The 20745-nt window shown below is 40.7% G+C and overlaps 1 protein-coding gene across 1 annotated transcript in view; it reads left to right on the plus strand.

Annotated features, from left to right (window-relative positions):
• The window catches only part of phactr3a (phosphatase and actin regulator 3a), an 83957-nt gene that overhangs the window by 53240 nt on the left and 9972 nt on the right, over window positions 1-20745 (plus strand). Inside the window, exons 2-7 of the mRNA XM_036591356.1 lie at window positions 3773-3934; window positions 6274-6429; window positions 8516-8725; window positions 9390-9609; window positions 11017-11159; window positions 11636-11789. Coding sequence (XP_036447249.1) covers window positions 3773-3934; window positions 6274-6429; window positions 8516-8725; window positions 9390-9609; window positions 11017-11159; window positions 11636-11789 — 1045 coding nt within the window. The remainder of the gene's footprint in view (window positions 1-3772; window positions 3935-6273; window positions 6430-8515; window positions 8726-9389; window positions 9610-11016; window positions 11160-11635; window positions 11790-20745) is intronic.

The raw sequence follows: 20745 nt of genomic DNA on the forward strand, positions 1-20745 counted from the left end.
TGCCGACTGAAAAGCTGCTCAGTGGTGATGACAGTTTGGGAATTTAGTGTGGTCTCATCTTCAGAGTCTGACCAAATCGGCTGTCGGTCAAATGTGATCTAAAAGTGTCCATTTTCTGTTTGTGGCAAAGTAAGAAGTAAAAATGTTTAAATGGCCTGAGCGTCTCCTACAGCTGCCAAAGTTGTTGCTTAGCAACAGCGCATCAGTGGAGTGATAGTGTTCGTGAAAAAATGTGATGTTATGGTGAAATAACAGCACAGTTAGAACGCTTCTCAACCAATCAGCTTGCGTGGCCGGAACTAACTGTTGTATAATTTTTAATATTATTATTATTATTATTATCTTTGCATTCAATCTGTTTATCTCTCTATCTATAGTTGTATGGAAAAGTCAGAACACTCCCAGTTAAATTAGACGTGTTGTTGATTTTGTATGTGAAACATTAATGCATCCTCTACAGAGAGCAAACTTTAATATGCCACTTTTCTGCAAATTTTAGTGCACAATTCACATTTATTTGATGTTAAATTCAGCAAAGAAATAGCAATTGTACATTATAGTGTACAGAAGTGTGTTCTCTGTAGAAGACGTGGTAACTTATTGAAGTTTAACTTATTGTCACAAAATTTTCTACAATTAAATCACAAAAAACAGAAATATTGATCGTTGATACAAAACTCAGAGAAAGCGGCTTTATGAAAACTTAGTTCTTTAGCTTCGTTTACCAAACCTGAAGTATGAAACCTGGGTGTGATCTTAGACTCTGAGCTCTGTTTTATCTGCATGTAAACACAGACACTAAAGCAGCTTTTTATCATTTGAGAAAATCATTAAAGTTCGGCCGTTTCTCTCTCAGAGCGACGCAGAGAAACTTGTTCATGCATTTGTTACAGTCAGAGTTGATCACTGTAATGATCTTCTCACTGGACTTTCTAAGAAAACAGTACATCCTTTACAACTCGTACAAAATGCCTCAGTATCCTAACAAAAACAACACAGAGAGATCAGATCAGCCCCGCTTTAAAAGAGCTGCACTGTCTGCCTTTATCATTCAGGATAGATTTTAAAGTTCTGCTACTAGTTTTTAAGGATAAAAATAGTAATAAAATAACCGTAAAGCACTGCTTACATCACAGACTGTCTGTCTGTTTATGATCTTAGACCTGCAGATACTGACCTTCTGAACACCTTCAGTAAAATACAGAAAACGTGGAGAGACTCGTTCAGTTATTCTGCTTCTAAACTGTGGAGCTCAGTTCACCTTTTATTAGACAGTCAAGCTCAGAGCTCACTTTTAAGAAGCAGCTAAAAATGTATCTTTAACTCAGCATTTAATTAGAAGTCTACATCTTGTTGTATTTATCTTTTATTTGATATGTCATTGTTTCTTACATGATTCTAAATTAATATTTATAACTTCTTGTATTACTGTTAAGCTTTATCACCTGTCTGTAAAGCACTCTGAGCTGCCATGAAAAGTACTATATAAATAAAAATTATTATTATTATTATTATTATTTTCACTTAGAAAACATGTACTTTGACCAAGGGTGCCCAAACTTTTGCATATGACTATCCATCTCTCTGTCAGTCTATATATCTGTTCTTCTGTCTGTATGTATCTGTTTATGTGTGTATCTACCTGTGTATCTGTGTATTGCTCTGTCTGCATGTCTATGTATGTTGTACAGTGTAGGGTCACACAGAGTTGAACGTCATTATAAATGATTATAGGATATAAGCCTCAGCTTTAGACCAGAGCATATGTATAGAGCTTTCACGTCAATGTTCAGAATGGGCCATCCGCCTCTGCCTGGCGCTACCCCGCCCCCCACACTATCACTGACTCACACACGGTCGGATAGTCGAGAGCAAAGGCAGTCGTTTGTGCTTTTTTCCAGTCTGCTCATTGAGGTAAGCGCTGGTATGAACTTGTCATAAGCCCACTACTGCCGCCCTCCTGCCGAAGTGATAGGGCTGGATTAAATAATGGATACAGCTCATTATAAAACTGTTGCGTCAAATGGTTGATGACTCCTTCACATTTAAATAAAGAAAACCTCGCTGAGCCTTAGCAAAGCTGTGAGAGGGACTGATGACACATCTAGGAAATAAAAAAACACCACTGGTGAGTTTTCAGCGTCATCATTTTCATGAAAAATCAACGCTGAAATACATGCAGTTCTGGTAAACAACTATGGTATCAGCCTTTTTTGCACAATCAAAACCCTGTAGCCACGCCCACTTGTGCTGCTATTTCAAAACCAATACAGTCAATTGTGCCAAACCATGATACTCACTCAGGGTTGTTGCTTGAAGGCCAGACATGGACAAATCACTTGCTTGTAGTGCTGCGGGCCAGACCAGAGGTGCTGTATACCACTTAACCCTTGTGTGGTGTTGGCGTCTGAGGGACCCGTTTTCAATGTTTACCAAAAGAAAAAAAGATGCAACTTTTTATTATTTTAACCTCAGATTCCTTGGCTTTTGCTCAGTTTCACCGATCGGGCATAACATTATGACCACCTCCTTGTTTCTACGCTCATTGTCCATTTTATCAGCTCCACTTACTATATAGGTGCACTTTGTAGTTCTACAGTTACAGACTGTAGTCCATCTGTTTCTCTGATACTTTGTTAGCCCCCTTTTACCCTGTTCTTCAGTGGTCAGGACCCCCATGGACCCTCACAGAGCAGGTACTATTTGGGTGGTGGATCATTCTCAGCACTGCAGTAACCCCGACGTGGTGGTGTGTTAGTGTGTGTTGCGCTGGTGTGAGTGGATCAGACACAGCAGTGCTGCTGGAGTTTTTAAACACCTCAGTGTCACTGCTGGACTGAGAATAGTCCACCAACCAAAAATATCCAGCCAACAAATATCTATCCTGTGGGCAGCGTCCTGTGACCACTGATGAAGGACTAGAGGATGACCAACGCAAACTGTGCAGCAGCAGATGAGCTATCGTCTCTGACTTTACATCTACAAGGTGGACGGACAAGGTAGGAGTGTCTAATAGAGTGGACAGTGAGTGGACACAGTGTTTAAATCCACTCGTACCAGCGCAACACACAGCAACACACCACCACCACGTCAGTGTGACTGCAGTGCTGAGAATGATCCACCACCCAAATAGTACCTGCTCTGTGAGGGTCCATGGGGGTCCTGACCACTGAAGAACAGGGTAAAAGGGGGCTAACAAAGTATCAGAGAAACAGATGGACTACAGTCTGTAACTGTAGAACTACAAAGTGCACCTATATAGTAAGTGGAGCTGATAAAATGGACAATGAGCGGAGAAACAAGGAGGTGGTCATAATGTGATCGGTGTATAAAATAACCCATTTTCAGTGTCTTCACTCTGTTCACCCCCCGGACATTTATATTACACGTGGTGTTGGGTGAACCCGCGGGGAGTAAAAGTGTGGAGGTGCTGTGTCCTTCACTCTGTTCTCCTTCCACATGGCCTGCTGTTAGTATGTGTTTGACTGTGTGTGTATGTGTTTGTATATGTGTGTGTGAGGGTGAACAACATGGACAGGCTGCTGACTGGCTACAGCTGCTAAAGGAGAACCCTACGCTCGCTACTTGTGATATTTTAAACATCTGGTATTTTTACATAAATTGTTATGGCTGTATTGAGTTAAAAACACAATAATGTGGTGGGTCCACCAGACCACTGAGTAACAAACACATCAACACCACACAAGGGTTAAAGCTACTGTACCTGACTGAGTGTTGATGCCACCTGTGTTCTGTTCTGTGTGTGTTGCAGACGTGATGGAGCAGCAGAGGGTGCTGCGTTCCAGCTGTCTGGTGAGTGGGGTGCACACTCCCCCCATCCGCCGCCACAGCAAGCTGGCCACATTGGGGCGTCTATTCCGGCCGTGGAAGTGGAGGAAAAAGAAAAACGAGAAGCTGAAGCAGAGCTCCACAGGTGAGGCACCAGACCACAGGGGGAGTTCGCTCTGTCATCATAGGTCTGCTGTCATCATAGGTCTGCTGTCTCACAGCATGTAGACTGTTGAAAAGGCAAAAATGCTGGGATTTTCACATTAATGTACAGTACAGTGCAAAAGTCTTAGGCACCCAAGAAAATTGTTTGATTTATCTATTTAGTATTGCCTGTAAAAACACTCTCTCACATTAGAACAAATATGAATAAACATAGATACAATAAAAATGAACAGTTACTGTCTTCAAAAATGTTACTAATATCCAGTGGTGGACAGTAACGAAGTAAATGTAATTCGTTTCTGTACTTAAGTCGTTTTTTTGTGTATCTGTACTGAAGAATTTCCATTTTGGGTGACTTTTTACTTTCACTCCTCTACATTTCAAAGTCAAATATCTCACTTTTTACTCCACTACATTATGAGAAATCTGTCGTTCCTTTTGTTTTATGCGTGCATAAAAACGTAACGTGTCGCAATGAAAGAAGCGCAAAGCAAGAACACCAATCAGGGCACAGCGGTCACTTTGTTTTGAGCTTGTTTTGACCTGTTGGTCATACCGACCCAGTGCAGCACACGGTTCAACATCAGTGCAGCAGCGTAAAATTTTGGGAGAGTCTATTCAACATAAATGATGAACTAACCTAACTTTGTGTAAATAGACCACAATATAGAAATATGTACACATATGCAGTTGTGACTGACGGGTCTTTTTTCTGAATTTATACAAACACTATTTAATTTTATAGTAAATTAGTTTTGGCTAGTTTATGTTTATGAACAGAGACCTACAGATGCAGTTTAGTAAAGGAAACTCATTTGTGAATCTGAGTTTAAAGTTTTTATTAAACTTAAACTTGTAACTAAGTTGCAAATAAATCTTAAACTGAAACTTTGCTTGTTTGTAAAAAGTGATTTCAGAGCCTCTCAGTTCTACCTGATGGAAACTGTTTGCCTTCAGTGTTTTGTGCTTAGGATAATTTTAATAGACATCAGCGTCACTAATTAATGACATTCTATTAAAAGACTGGTTTACCAAGAGAGACACTGGAGTATTTTCACCTAAAATGAGTTCATATAAGAGTCTTTCGATACTTAAGTACATTTGAAGGCAAATACTTTTGTACTTTTACTCAAGTGGAGGACCTTCTACTTTTACTGGAGTAATATTTTACCTTGGGTATCTCTACTTTAACTCAAGTACATGGTTTGTGTACTTTATCCACCACTGCGAATATCTTGGTCAGAAGAACAGAAGGTTTGGTTTCCTTGGTTACTTTTGATGTACTCAAGCTGTTAAATTCCATCAGCAACAAAACCTGATTTAATTTAAAAAAAGGAGTTTCTTAGTTAAACTAGGTATTAGATTGTAACTGTAAATACTGGATGTCCTTCAGAAGGGGGTTTGGAAATGGTTAACCTAACACACCAATACACAAAGTCTGAGTGTGTTGTTTTGTTGAATTTATTTGTGTTTTTTGAACAAACACCTACTCCCATTTGCCTTTTGTCAACTGGCCTAGAATTTTGCACAGAACTGTGTATTGATACTTACCAAAACCTTAACTTTTCGCTTTAGCTTTTTTTTCTCCATTACATTCTACAAATACCTTGCATTAATTCTATTATGGAAACAAAAGCCACGTCTCAAATCCAAGGGTGCAGCCAAGAAAGGTGCATTTCTCGGTTGTGAAGTCACTGAAGACTGCCCCGTTTTTCAGAATCTTTCAAATGACCGAGAAACGCACTCAACTGGAGTGTCCTTCCAGACCTTCAGTCACCCACTATCCATCACACACAGCGCAAAAACAATTGAAAAATGCTGGAAGCTGCTGCAAATGGCGAGATGCTGTGACAACAGAGTTTGTAATGAAACTAAATATAGAATACAAAATATAAATATAATTAAATTAAGTTAATACATATTTAATGTTTTAAATATAATTATATTTTGAATTAAACTATTTTATTTGGTTATAATAATAAAAAAAAAAAAACGAGTTAATTTCCATTTCGCCAGCTGGATTACCCACTACCTGCAGGCCTGCAGACATGCATTAAACATGATGCATTGCTTAAGCCACAACATATCAGTACAGCTTTCTCAGTCTCAAACATGCATGACTGAGCACTGAGGAGAAGCTCATCATGGCTGTGCACTCACTTGCATTTTACTTGCCTCACTTGCAAGCTGCTTTGAAAAAAGTTTCCACCAAATTAATAATAATAATGAATGTAAATGATATGTAAATGTGTGTAGTCTACTGTACACAACATGTCGATGTGTGATTGTGATGTGTATTCATATCATTGCTGTGTGCAGATGTGGCCCTAGCCTGTGGCCTTCACTCTCCAGATCCCGGCTCTCCCATTCAAGGTGTATCGGATGCGGACCTGAGACTGCCTGGCCCACAGGGGCCCATCCTCAGTATCAGCAGCATGGAGTACCTCAGCTCAGAACATGACCATCTGCCTCTTGGTGAGGACCTTTTGTGGCACTTCCTAACACATAATCCAGTATTACACCAACGCTACATGCACACATATTGTACTTCCCACTCACTGGCATCTTTATGAGGACCACCTACCTTATAGGTCCACTATATAGGCAGACAGTCACAGGTTGTAGCCCATCTACAAAGTTAATGTCACTGCTGTGTTGTTATACAGGGTGATTCAAAAAGATTCATCCGATTTCAAAATGATTTATTTCACTTGTAAATCGTTACAGATCAATGCAGTAAACTGTAAATGGTTTAAATGAGCATAAAGTTTATTATGTAATTGTACAAGGTCTCAGTATGAACCTCCTCCAGCTGTACAGACAACATCAACACCATAGTCAAATTCATCCCATACTGGATTGAGCATGTCGGGTGTCGCTGCACTCACGGCTCTTTCAGGACGGTTTCGGAGATCATCCAGTGCTGTGGAACAAGCAACGAATGCTCTGACCTGTTGGAGCTTCACTGCCCACGAAAATCACGCTGCACAGTTATGACGGATTCACTCTTATTGAAGTGGAGAACGCAGAACGCTTTCTGCTCAGGGATCTTCCAGTGATGGTCAGAAAGTCTATGACCCCCTCTTTCAATTGGATTGTGATTGGTTCCTAGACGCCTCACGGTTGTAAAAATATGCCGCTTTAAAATCAGATGAATCTTTTTGAATCACCCTGTACACAATTTTCAGCCGCCCTTTAAACCATCCATCGTTGGTCAATTGCTGTTGACCAGATATTATTTGTGTGGTGGACACAGCAGTGATGCTGGCATGGTAGTGGCATGGCAGAGCGTAAGCTGCTGGTATGAGTTTATCAGGCACAATAATGTTGCTAATTTTTTTAGGATGAAAGTGGTCCATCATCCCTGTGATCAGAAACTGACCACTGATGAAGGGCTACAAATTGTGCGTGGAAACAAATGTGCTAGAACATTCTCTAACTGTAAACCAGCAAGCTGGACCTAATAAACTGGTCGGTTGTGGATAAGGGTCATTCTACAGAAATGTCCACTTTTCTATCTGTCCATAGGAGTCACTGGTGTTACTGATCCTCACTGGTGTTACACATAATAAAGGGAACACCAGAGACATTTTTAATAAAAAATGCATTTTACTAAACAGCTGCTACAGAGCATCAAACCACATGTTGTCGATCAAGGAATATCCACTAAAATATGTAATTTAATCCATTTGTATTCTATGTTTTCACAATTACATAAAGTCGGTCACACCAGTGACTTTAGCTAAAAGCTTCATATGAAATCATGAGCTAAAGGAGAAAATCTCTGATAACTGAAAGACACAGTGGACTCACCATGTGCTTTTCTTCATAGGTCCTCAGAAAACAGGTAAAAGGAAGTCAAGTGATGTCATCAGTGTGATTTTTATTTCAAAATAAGAGATTTTTTGCTATGCGGTAACACCAGTGACACGACTCCTGGGGAACTTTCATTATATATTTTATAATATTTATTTGGCTTTTTTTTTCTTTACGTCATTTAATTCATATATTCCATAGTCATGTTTAGATTATTGCAGTTAAAATGGCAGAAAAACATGTTTTTTACCTCAAAATATGGCCTCAGCCTTTACACATGACTGTGAGGGCGAGCTCTTCTGTGGTGCCTGGAATTCTATATGATCGATTTAAAAAACAATATTGCTAAATTGGAGGCCCAAGAAGGTGTAATTGTTAAAATAACTTATTGTTTTATTTTAAATTATAAATAAATTGTAACCCTAACATGTTTTTCAAGCGTAATAGATCTGTAAATGCTAGGGACATAAAAATGGATGCTTCCGTAGGAAGACCTATGAAACTAATAAAGGCTGTGCTTTATGATGTGTCTGAGGTGGGTATAAGCCTAGAACACATCAGGATTGACATTTAATGTAAAGATAAAATGAGCTGTACCTACGTTTACAGAAAGTGGTTTCATTTTTCAATTATATGGTCAGACCAATAGGTGGCAGCAAAGTTACCCTTTTCTTCACAAGTCTTCCTACAGAAGTCACAACAATGATGACTTGTATTCACCCAGTTTTCTGTTGCTGTCCATCAGTCCCTGATTCTGTAGAAGACGGTGAGATGACAGACGAGCCTAACAGAAGTGATGAAGAAGAGGAGGAGGAAGAGCCTGGTCCAGCAGACGATGCAGAAGAAGCAGATAGTAATGCGGAGGACAGAGAAGACGACGAAGAAGAAGACCCTCAGAGACCGTCTCCTCCAAGCAACCACAGCATTCTAGTCCCTCAGCTCAGCGCAGAGGATGGTGTGTTGGCTCACTTCATGGCGAAATCTCCACCCTCACCAATCTCACTTGATTTGAGAAGATGATTTAGTGCATCATGAAATCAGGAATTTCACCACAATTGGATTTAATTAGATAATTTTGGTGCGATTTAGAATTATTTAAAAAAATATACTGAATTTACAACTGTAACTGTTTACACAGTAGTTGAGTATAGGCAATAAAACAACACTGGGGCAGTCGTGGGCTGGTTAGGGAACCGACAGTACGTGACTGAAGTGCCCTTGAGCAAGACACCTAACCCCCAACGGCTCCCCAGGCACCGTAGCTAGGGCTGCCCACCGCCCTGGGCAAGTGTGCTCACTGCCGCTAGTGTGTGTGTTCACTAGTGTGTATGTGGCGTTTCACTGCACGGATGGGATTCCTGTTGTGGGATTAATAAGGGTCACTTTTTGGGAATTTTAGGTTTAAAAATATCCTAAAAAATAAGTACATACTTTGTTTAAAATCATTATAATTAACTAGAATCGATTCTGATATTACTAAATTCAGATCAAAGCATCATGACCTACTGATGCATTTTTAGATCTCTAAGCATAAAGTACAATTTACTATAACAAATTACCAGTTAATGATGCTGAATGAAGCTGTGCAGGACTCAGTTGGGTTCCATTTGTTTGTGTAGACCCAGGTAAAGTCGCCGTCACAGCTGTGCCTCAGCCAAACTCATTCCTCCCTAAAGACGTGCCCAGAGTTCCTGATGGCCCCAGTCCTGTGGTTCTAAGAGGGCCTTTCTCCAATCCTGTAGGCTCACCTCATATAGGCACCATGCGTCCTCCACTGCCCCCTAGCTGTATCATTGAGGAACTGCATCGTGCCCTGGCAACAAAGCTCCGACAGGACAGGTAAGTAATAAATCAAAGTCACACTTTACCATGAAAGATATCTTTTGTTATTACATAAATTCGGATGCTAATGTTGAGTATGCTGTCAATTTTATTTTGTCTGCCAAACATTTTAATCGTCAAAGCAAATTTTTCTATTCAATTCCTAGAATGTCAGTTTTAAAACAGAAATGGAATATTTGGTTACCCCTCTTAAAATGTTAAATAATAAGCAATACTTTCCTCAGATATCTGGAGCTTTGTGATATATTTTAATTCCCCTAATGTCTGTCGTTTTGTTGTTTTTCTTTTTTCATTTATTTATTTTTTTGCTTTTTGACTTTCATTTTGTTATTTTAGAGTGTTTCCTGCTACTAATTTACCCTTTTAGTGTAGTAATACGTAGTATGTTGTATGTTGTAGTGATGTGTTACAATTGTTATGAATAATTGCATTAATAAAAAAAAGATTAGAAAAAAAGGACAGGCAAGTAAGGAATTCCTGCCTCATCTGCTCTACTACCTAGTACTCCTCAGTGGTAGAGCAGGTGTGAGAGAGCACTATTGTCAATAGGATAGTATTTTGCATCCACTATATGAAAACTTTATCAAAGGATTGTGGTGTTCTAATCATGGCAGCATGATATAAACATATATACATATATTCATATAAAATTTCATGATGATCGGACCAATAGAAATGCTTCAAAAATGCTTAGAATAAAATCTCTTTCCATTAACTTACATTGAAAATAAAGAACGTTTTTGCCCTCTCCTGTACAGTTACTATTCTGGAGATACTTGTTTTTCTTTGGACAGCGACGATATATAGGATGCATTTGATAAATCAATCATGTAGCAGGGTTGAATATTGTCCTGCATTATTTTTGACCAAAATAATTCATGTTCGTTTCATTACATGTACACCTTGATTCATCAAAACACCCACACAAACACTCTGGATCTCTGATTGATTTGCATAGTGCTATATCAGTATTATAAAGTCCGCTATTATATTAACGATTAATAAATACAGCGCAGGCCTTGCTCTGGTGTGCACTCGCTTGAAAAGTGTCGCTCATCCAAGATAAAAGCATAAACCGAAGTCACACGTCATACAAGCTCATTAATGGGATTGTGATTAGATGTCGCTGTTGTCGGAGGAAAACTTTGTAACTCTAAAATGATAACTTTACAGGGGGAGGGAAAAACCTATGTTAATTTTAATGTAAGTCAATGGAACCAGACTTTTTTCCAAGTCATTTTGAGTCGTTTCCTTTGGTCCATTCATCATGAAATTTACACACAATGTAAAGAGCAACAGGCATTTTCAAATTATACCAAAAACTGAAAAACATCAAAAATGGAGATAGGAGGTTTTCTTCCGATATGAAAAATGACTACGTACATCTGTATCTCTGTACTGTAGTACGGAGCGGGAGTCCAGTGGAGAGGTGGAGAACAGGAAAGAGGCAGAAGAGAATAAGGAGAACGTGAGACAGACCCATTGCTTCACCGATGCCTCAGGAATCATATACGACATGGACAGCTGGAACGAGTCCGTCATTTCTGGTACATGATATTTCAAATCAATAACAAAAATCTTTGAAAATGATAAAGTTACGTGAATCCCATGAACAGTAACCTCATAAAATAGTATGCAGCCTTTTCAAGGAATTTGCACTGACACTGTATGTTGAGTAATACTTCTCATAAGAATTTTAATAGATTTAAATGGAGAGTGCTGTTGGGTCAGGGATATAAAAATGAGTCATTAATCACTATCAAGCCACTGTTTGTTAAACCTCTTAGAATAAAAGTGTTAATCCAGGATCAGATGTTTTGTTTTCTATTTAATTATTGAATGCAGTTACACATTGCATACAGAGATGAGATGATTCTAGATCAGCTGTCACTGTGAGAAAGCTGATAAATATGGACCTTTGTGTGTGTCTGTCCTGCATTATGAATCGGGAGGCACTGCAACACCATGGTGGGTTGTGTCGTTTTGCTATTAAGTATTCCTGACTTAACGTCTGTGCATACAGGCACACTGCCACGCCGAATGAGGAAGGAGCTGTTGGCCGTGAAGCTGCGGAATCGGCCCAGCAAACAGGAGCTGGAAGACAGAAACATCTTCCCTGCTCGCAGCGACCAGGAGAGACAAGAAATCCGCCAGCAGATCGAAATGAAGCTCGCCAAGTAAGCCACCAGCACTCTGGCCATGTGGATGGGATTCTATTCAAGGAACAGTTTAATCAAACAATGCATACATGGATATCAGTTAATCAAAGCTAATATCAGTTTACAGTCAGTTTATCAAACAGGAAAAGAAGGCTTTTGGTAGGCCTGTCACAAATATTACATAATCACAATTGCTGGCTGCAATTATTTTCTACAATTACTTTCCAAATCATATCACACGCAGAATATGACATGGATGTGTTTTCATCAGTTCGGTTGAGGCAAAATAAAAGTAAGCAGGAAACTACGGAGCCTCTAAGGGGCCGTGGTTAAAAAAAAAGAAAAAGTTAATGACATTGCATTCCCTCAAAAAAAATGCGTTCCTTTGCAAAAAGTATGCGTTCCTTCGCAAATGTTTTACGGTCCCTCGCAAAAAATGCATTCCCTTGCAAATGTTTTGCATTACCTCGCAAAAAATATGCGTTCCCTCGCAAATGTTTTGCATTACCTTGCAAAAATATGCGTTCCCTCGCAAATGTTTTGCGTTCCCTCGCAAAAAATATGCGTTTCCAGGCAAATGTTTTGCATTATGATGCAAACTGTATGCATTTGCTTGCAAAAGCTGGGCTTTGCTTAAGCTCTGAGATGGAGCAGAAAATTTTTTTGACCAGCTAGGTAGCTAACACTAACTTTTGAATGAATGAATGCAGAACAAGCATTCATTTTTCACTCACATTTTCAGTCTCTAGAAAAAACATAAGCTTTGGTTGATTCTACACATGAATCTAACTGTAGAAACTTGTGATTGTGCACGTGGGCACTAGAGCATTTGTCTCATGTCAGTATAACCTCGTGTTAGTTACAAAGTAAGGATAGCTAGGAAGCAAGAGAGCTAATCAGCCGACTGATCTGCTTTAGTTGCATAAAAAGAGCAAAAAAGACAAGCTGTTAATCACAATGATTTTATCAGCTAATGATTGTGACAGCCCTACTTGTTAGTCTTATTGGACTCGTTTGGTTGAGCAACATATTTAAGACTGAAGCACACAAGAAATGCTCGTTTTCACAAGCATAACGTGCTGCATTGTAAATACTAGTGAATTCCATTTCTAGACCACTTAAGCTTTGGGTTCACTACACAACTTGTAAAGCCCGAACAGAATACAAAAGACTGGGCGTCTCACACTATCACACTGGTTTTTGCAGAATTTTTGGGCGACTGAAATATTGGGGATCACACACTACTCAACTTTTCAGCTGCTGCTGAACTGAACGGAGCTCACTGAACTTGCACGAACTCTCGCGTTCTCCTGTTACTAGGAGACCCAAATTAACGAACGTGGAGCTGCTGCTGCTGTTTTCATCGCCATTTGCGCTGAAACAGTAAAGAAGCAGCAGGTAAACATGTTTAAGTGGATCATGGTTTTAAAAAGGTGGTCAGTTGGTATTTTTAAAGGTTTAAACATAGATAAACTCTATTCTTTTCTATACATCTTTTCGCCATTTTTCTGTTTACTTGCTGTATTTTCTTCTCTTGTGCTCTCAGTTTTCATTGGCTGTTGCAGGAATCCATTCAGATTGAGTCGCTGACCAGTTTACACTAGATTACATTTAGAGTCGGGTCGAAAAAAATCAAATGTTTGATAAACTCTGACTGGTCTGAAACTCGCTCGGGAGGCCAAAATCTGAGTCTGCGCCCCTCAAACACGACTCGACTCTCTCACTTCGACTGACCCAAAAACCTGCAGTCTAGAGCCGACCAGCCCAGACTCGGCCAGACTGAGAATCAGAGAATAGAAATAAAAGTCGTGTAGTCTAACCTCGGCTTTAGAAGGATCTTCTGAACGCAGCCAAAAAAATGTAGCCTATTTTTGACTATTTTCAAGGAAACCCAAGCCTGTGCAGCCTTGTGTTTCTAAAATGTCTAACAATGCATGCATCAAAGAAAACTATTTTTCAAGAAGTAGTGTCTCCATTTAAAAGTAGTGTCTCATTTTTCCTCATTGACTCTTTTCTAATGATGTGACAAGGTAGCCTTACTAGTCTGTTTCGTTTGACATGATGTGACACTAATAGGAGTCTCACCAGAGACTTCATAGGACAGTGCTATACGTCTTTTTTAGCATCAGCAAGTGCACCACCGTGTTACACTGTCACCTTGATAATAAAAGCATGTAATTATTTAAATCAAAAAAACTTTAATATTTAACATAAAAAAAGCAAAATTGCATAAAAATGTCTCGCTTTAAAATAATGCAGTCTATCCCATGCAGACACGACCTTTTGAACCCTCTCACAATACAATAGTTTACCTGGGGCCACTGTGCAAAAGACAGCTGTTAATCTGCCTGGTATTAGTGATGTAAGGTAAACAGTAGACGAAGGGATTACAGAGGAGGTGAGATAGGATCTGATTTATCTGAGTGGATTATCCCCTACATCTTTTCAATGGCTTATGTGGACATAGAGTGAAGCTGCTCATGTTTTACGGGGACGATTGAGCAGTTATAAAAAGCACATCTGACACTTAGCAAGAATATTCCTGAAGCTGTGTGTTTTTGAGATTTTTGATGCAAATAATTAAAGGATACTAGGCCAAACTGCGGCCTAAATTTTACACCATGCTCATCATAAGACCATGTAATTCCAAGAGGTAACTGTTAGACTTCACAGTGTACAGATTTAAAGGCCCTTAATTGACCTGCCTATGGCAAAATGACCATGACAAATCCTTTAACCAGTATGTAATGGTGACTAGTATTATATTAGTATTATACACCGATCAGGGATAACATTATGAGCACCTCCTTGTTTCTACGCTCATTGTTCATTTTATCAGCTCCACTTACTATATAGGTGCACTTTGTAGTTCTACAGTTACAGACTGTAGTCCATCTGTTTCTCTGCATACTTTGTTAGCCCCCTTTTACCCTGTTCTTCAGTGGTCAGGACCCCCATGGACCCTCACAGAGCAGGTACTATTTGGGTGGTGGATCATTCTCAGCACTGCAGTAACACTGACGTGGTGGTGGTGGTGTGTTAGTGTGCGCTGTGCTGGTTTGAGTGGATCAGACACAGCAGTGCTGCTGGAGTTTTTAAACACCTCAGTGTCACTGCTGGACTGAGAATAGTCCACCAACCAAAAATATCCAGCCAACAGCGTCCTGTGGGCAGCGTCCTGTGACCACTGATGAAAGACTAGAGGATGAGACTTAACCCTCTACTGCATAATGTTGCCTCAGGGCAACAAACCCATTTTCCTCACTTTACAATAACATTACACGTATTTAAAGACAATGACAAGGTTAACAATAAAGGGAAGAGGTTGAGTAAATTAATAAAAAGAATGTATTTGGCCATACTCTGTCTTTGGGCACTTTTGCACCTCTTTTATTTTTTATAACATTTTTTATGCACACAATTTTTATGAGAATCTGCAGAAATATGTTTGTTGCCTAGAAGCAACTTTGTGTGACAGTGGAATGGATTTAGCCAGTCACAAGCACCTGCTTTATATAATTTCTTCTCGTTGTCGCACATATACCCAAAAAGAACCCTCGCACACATTATTTTGCAGCTTTGGCATATTTCGAACAAACAATGGGCAGTTGGGTTCATGGCAAAATGTTAAATAAAATAAAATAAACACAGCTGTTCCACAGATTTGTTGAGATTTTTTATTATGACCCTTTTCGTAGTTGAGTTTGACACCTCTGCTGTGTAGCATTACTGCATGTGACAGTGCAGGGTCTGTGGTGAGAAAGTAAATGTGCTATATTTGCAACTGTAAGTGAAGCCGAAGCACATCTACTCATCAGCCATCAGACTAAATAAGAGGACTGCCAAGGTGGAGCGATTAGATTAGAATGCTTTCTGCAACTACTCTAAAGCCACAACTGTCTTATTAGGTTTCTCAAATAGGTTCTTATTACTGTAACAACAGGTGAATTCTTTTTAAATATAATACCAAACAGTCCTACTCATAACTCGGCTCTTGTTTTGGTGTCTTTATAAAGCACAAAAGACACTGTGTTATGATAAACTAAGCAATGCAACAAGTCTGTCATGCCACGAGGCCGCTGAGCTTTATTGCTCGTCTGGTGGCTCCTACACTTACGTAATTAATTATGCCTGGAATTTCACATCACTGAGTGAAGCACATACCATTCTGCTCACACACAACCCTGTGCTGATTCTAAGAAGGCGCAGCCTACCAGTTTTCCTTGGTTTTGACGTTGTTTTGTTCATGGTACGACACGAGGTGTTAAACATGTTCTAAGCATTTAGAACTGCTGGCCATTCTTCAAGTGGACAAGGTGTGCCTGTTACGTAAATGTAAGATAAGATAAGATAAGATAATCCTTTATTAATCCCACAACGGGGAAATTTGCGGTGTTACAGCAGCACAGAAGACAGAGCAGCAGGAAATATACAAACAATATATAAAATAGAATAAACAATAAAAATATAAAGATATATGTATATGTACAAAAATTACAAGAAAAATATACAAAGTATTAAATTTAAATTTAGAAATGTAGAAATGTATGTATTGTAGTGAGTATTGCACAGTGAATAAAATAGCAAATAAATAAACAGTAATAAATGGAGAAATATTGCACTTGACATAATTGCACATAATGGTGGTAAACAAATTGACAGTGGTCCGCAGTGAATATACTACGCATGGTGGATTGAGATATTGCACACAGTAAAGTGCTGTGGCAGTGATGTTGAGAGTTCTTGCGCATGGAAAGTAATTGTAAACTACTGTCTACTGAGTGCCGTGACTGTTATAGAGTCTGACAGCGGCTGGGAGGAAGGACCTGCGGTATCTCTCCTTCACGCACCGCGGGTGCCGCAGCCGGGCACTGAAGGAGCTGCTCAGCGCTGTCAGAGAGCGGTGCATGGGGTGGGACAGGTTCTTCAGCATGTTTGTTAGTTTAGTCCTCATTCTCCTGTCCCCCACCACCTCCACTGGGTCAAGAGGACATCCCAGGACAGAGCTGGACTTCCTGATGATCTTATTCAGTCTCTTCCTGTCAGCAATGGAGATGCTGCTGCCCCAGCACACCACTCCATAAAAAATGGCTGATGCCACCACAGCGTCGAAGAAGGTCCTGAGAAGTGCCCCCTGCACGCCAAAGGACCTGAGTCTCCTCAGGAGATGTAGCCTGCTCTGGCCTTTCCTGTAGAGAGCAGCTGTGTTGTCAGTCCAGTCCAGCTTGTTGTTGAGGTGAACACCCAGGTACTTATAGGACTTCACAATCTCAATGTCCATTCCCTGGATGTTCACAGGCACTGGAGGAGAATGTTTGGACTTGCGGAAGTCCACCACCAGCTCCTTGGTTTTTCCTGCGTTGATCTGCAGGCAGTTCCTCTGGCACCATTCCACAAAGTCCTGCGTCAGTTCTCTGTACTCCCTGTCATCTCCGTCTGTGATGAGGCCGACGATAGCAGAGTCGTCAGAGAACTTTTGCAGGTGACAACTGGCAGAGCTGTACTTGAAGTCCGCAGTGTAGAGGGTGAAGAGAAAGGGAGCGAGGACAGTTCCCTGTGGAGCCCCCATGCTGCAGACCACCGTGTCCGACTGACAGCCCTGGGTCCTCACATATTGCGGTCGGTTAGTGAGGTAGTCCAGGATCCAGGTGGTGAGGTGATGGTCCAGGCCCGTGCACTCCAGCTTGTCCTTCAGCAGTGTGGGTTTGATGGTATTGAAAGCACTGGAGAAATCAAAAAACATGATTCTCACAGTGCTCCCAGCATTCTCCAGGTGAGAGAGAGAGCTGTGTAGGAGGTGGATGATGGCATCCTCCACTCCAATACCAGGTTGGTAGGCAAACTGCAGTGGGTCCATTGAAGAGCTCACCAGGGGGCGCAGGTGGACAAGAAGCAGTCTCTCCAGGGTCTTCATCAGGTGAGATGTCAGCGCCACCGGCCTATAGCTGTTGAGGTCTTTGGGGTGTGGGGTCTTTGGCACTGGCACCACACAGGATGTTTTCCACAGCTGTGGGACTTTCCCTAACCTCAAGCTGAGGTTAAAGATGTACCCGACCACGTCACACAGCTCGTTCGCACAGGTCTTGAGAAGCCTTGAGCTGATGGCATCTGGACCTGCAGCCTTCCTGATCTTCATCCTCCTGAGCTCACTTCTCACCTGGGATGATGTGAATGTGAGGCTGGAGTAAGGGAGAACAGTGCTGGGATGTATGTCAGCAGGAGAGCCGTCTGATGGTGGCTGTGTGTTGAGATGAAGGGGGGTGGGTGCAGGAGAGGGGGGAGGGCCAAATGCTGGTAGTGCCAGACAGGGAGAATTCAGCAGTGATGTGCCTGTGGTGGGGGGAGCAGGCGAGTGATCAAACCTATTAAAGAATAGATTGAGTTCATTCACCCACTTGTGGTCGCCCACAGCCCGGGAGTCGGGCTTCTTGAGTCCAGAAATAGTTTTGAGGCTATTCCAGACTCCACTGACATTATTCTGCTGCAGCTGGGCCTCCATCTTTCTCCTGTAGCTGGCTTTCCCCTCCCGGATCTTCCTTCTCAGCTCCCTCTGCACAGATCTCATCTCCTCCTTGTCACCTGATTTAAAAGCCCTCTTCTTCTCTTTCAGGAGGGCCTTTATATCAGGATTAATCCAGGGTTTGTTGTTGGAGAAACACTGAATGGTCTTGGTGGGTACGGTATTCTCCACACAGAAGTTGACATAGTCCGTTATGAATTGTGTGAGGCCATCAATATCTTCCGCATAAGGATCACACATCTCCTCCCACAGTGTTGTGCTGAAACAGTCTTTCAAAGCCTCTTCAGACTCTGCAGACCATTTCTTCACTGTGCGGGTGATGGTTGGTTCTCTGTGTACAAGTGGTTTGTACACAGGCAGAAGATGAACCAGGTTGTGATCTGATCTTCCGAGGGGAGGGAGGGGTAGGGAGTTATATGCCTCCTTTGTATTGGCATAAAATGTAGGGAATATACTGCTTTGCAATAGAAGCAGAAAATTGAGACAGGTGTCAGGGCATCTCAGGCAAGACGGAATTAGCTTTTAGTCTCACAGGGTAGATTTAAGGGTATAGACACATACAACAATACTAACTACTACTACTTCTATTGGCTTAAGCCTCTACTGCACAGTGTTGCCTCAGGGCAACAAACCATTTTCCTCACTTTACAATAACATTATATGTATTTAAAGACAATGACAAGGTTAACAATGAAGGGAAGAGGTTGAGTAAATTAATAAAAAGGCATGTATTTGGCCATAATTCTCTTTGGGCACTTTTAAACCTCTTATTTATGCTTACGGTTTTTACGAGAATCTGCAGAAATATGTTTGTTGCCAAGAAGCAACATTGTGTGACAGTGGAATGGACTTAGCCGGTCATAAGCACTCGCTTTATATCATTTCTTCTCATTGTCGCACAATGTTGCCTCAAGGCAACATACCCCAAAAGAACCCTCGCACACACTATTTTTTTATGTTTTTTGAATTTAATAATCAGGTCCATTTATGCAAGAAAGGTGAACTGAACATTTTAAAAAATTCTCTCCTAATGCATGCAGTAGAGGGTTAAACTCAGTATATATAATCTCACATCAATTTATATGCATCCAAAAAGGAAATAAAAACCATAAGGGTCTCATCGACCTAATAAAAAAAATATGAAACTTACACATCGTAGGCAAATTATCACATTTCATCATACTGGGCTTCTTTTTTTTAGAGGTATAGTATTCCCAGTATTAGAAGTGCTTGGTGTAGGTATAAGATGCTCTTCCTATAAATGTGCCCTGCCTGAGACTGACACTCTCTGAATCCTAGTGACATACTGCTTACAGTGGGGGAAACCCAGTTATTTTTAGCTCCACCGAAGACAGGACCCACCCCCCTTGAGCATCTTGCTGAAAAGACAATATTGGTGATGTTTCACAACTAAACAGATGCAACTAAGATGCTTCTAATCTGAGAGAGGAAGCCAATTTCTGCCTAGAGGTCTCTGAATAGTTAGAAGATGTTTCTCTTTCAGGCTGCTCTCCATTTCACTTCTTCACTTACAGATGATTCAGGGTAATAATTAGGGCTTGAGGGCACTAATAAACCAAAGATTATCCATATGAACGTAAGTCTTATGACTGTAAATTCAGGTTGTGCCAGGTAGCATCTATGGAATAAAAAATGCAACTGAGTTTATATACCCATTCGATAACTTGTCAGCGTCTGTTCTTGGCAGCTGGAAATTGCCCATGTCTGTGATTTGGTTGCCATAGATCATCACAGCCATGATGTTATTCGCAATAATACACTCCTCGAGTGTTCTATTGCTTTTATACAACAGTTAAATAAATAAAGTAAGAAATATATAAACTGGGCCGTGAACGCGGCGTTTAATATGTTTTAATGTTCGCAGTTCCTTCCGCCAAATTATAGTTCCTTAACAAGCAGCTTGTTGCTACGTTAGAGTAACGAGCTCCGCCCACTCGCTGCACAGCCGGCAGTTCATTCTCCAGCTTCTTACACTAAATTCCCAAACTGTCATCACCACTGAGCAGCTTTTCAATCGGCAGCTGTGACAAAAGGAACGGCTAAAGAACCTGGAATCAGCCAGAAATTAACCGAATACCATTCGTAGTCTGATCTTCAGAGTCTGACCAAATCGGACTGAGCCATAAAACTGCCGCAATATCAAGTTTAGCTCAGTTTTGTCAGTTTTTGCCAGATCAGTATTAATGTTGTTTTGTTCCAGCCAGTCTGTAAAGCATCTTACAGCCCATTTAGTTTGGCGAATGGTGTTGGGTTCATTTCTGGCTGATTCCAGGTTCTTTAGCTGTTCTTCTGTCACAGCTGCCGACTGAAAAGCTGCTCAGTGGTGATGACAGTTTGGGAAGTTAGTGTAGTCTCATCTTCAGAGTCTGACCAAATCGGCTGTCGGTCAAATGTGATCTTAAAAGTGTCCATTTCCTATTTGTGCCCAAAGTA

This window comes from Colossoma macropomum, unplaced genomic scaffold (assembly GCF_904425465.1).
Source record: "Colossoma macropomum unplaced genomic scaffold, Colossoma_macropomum, whole genome shotgun sequence".
Taxonomy (NCBI): domain Eukaryota; kingdom Metazoa; phylum Chordata; class Actinopteri; order Characiformes; family Serrasalmidae; genus Colossoma; species Colossoma macropomum.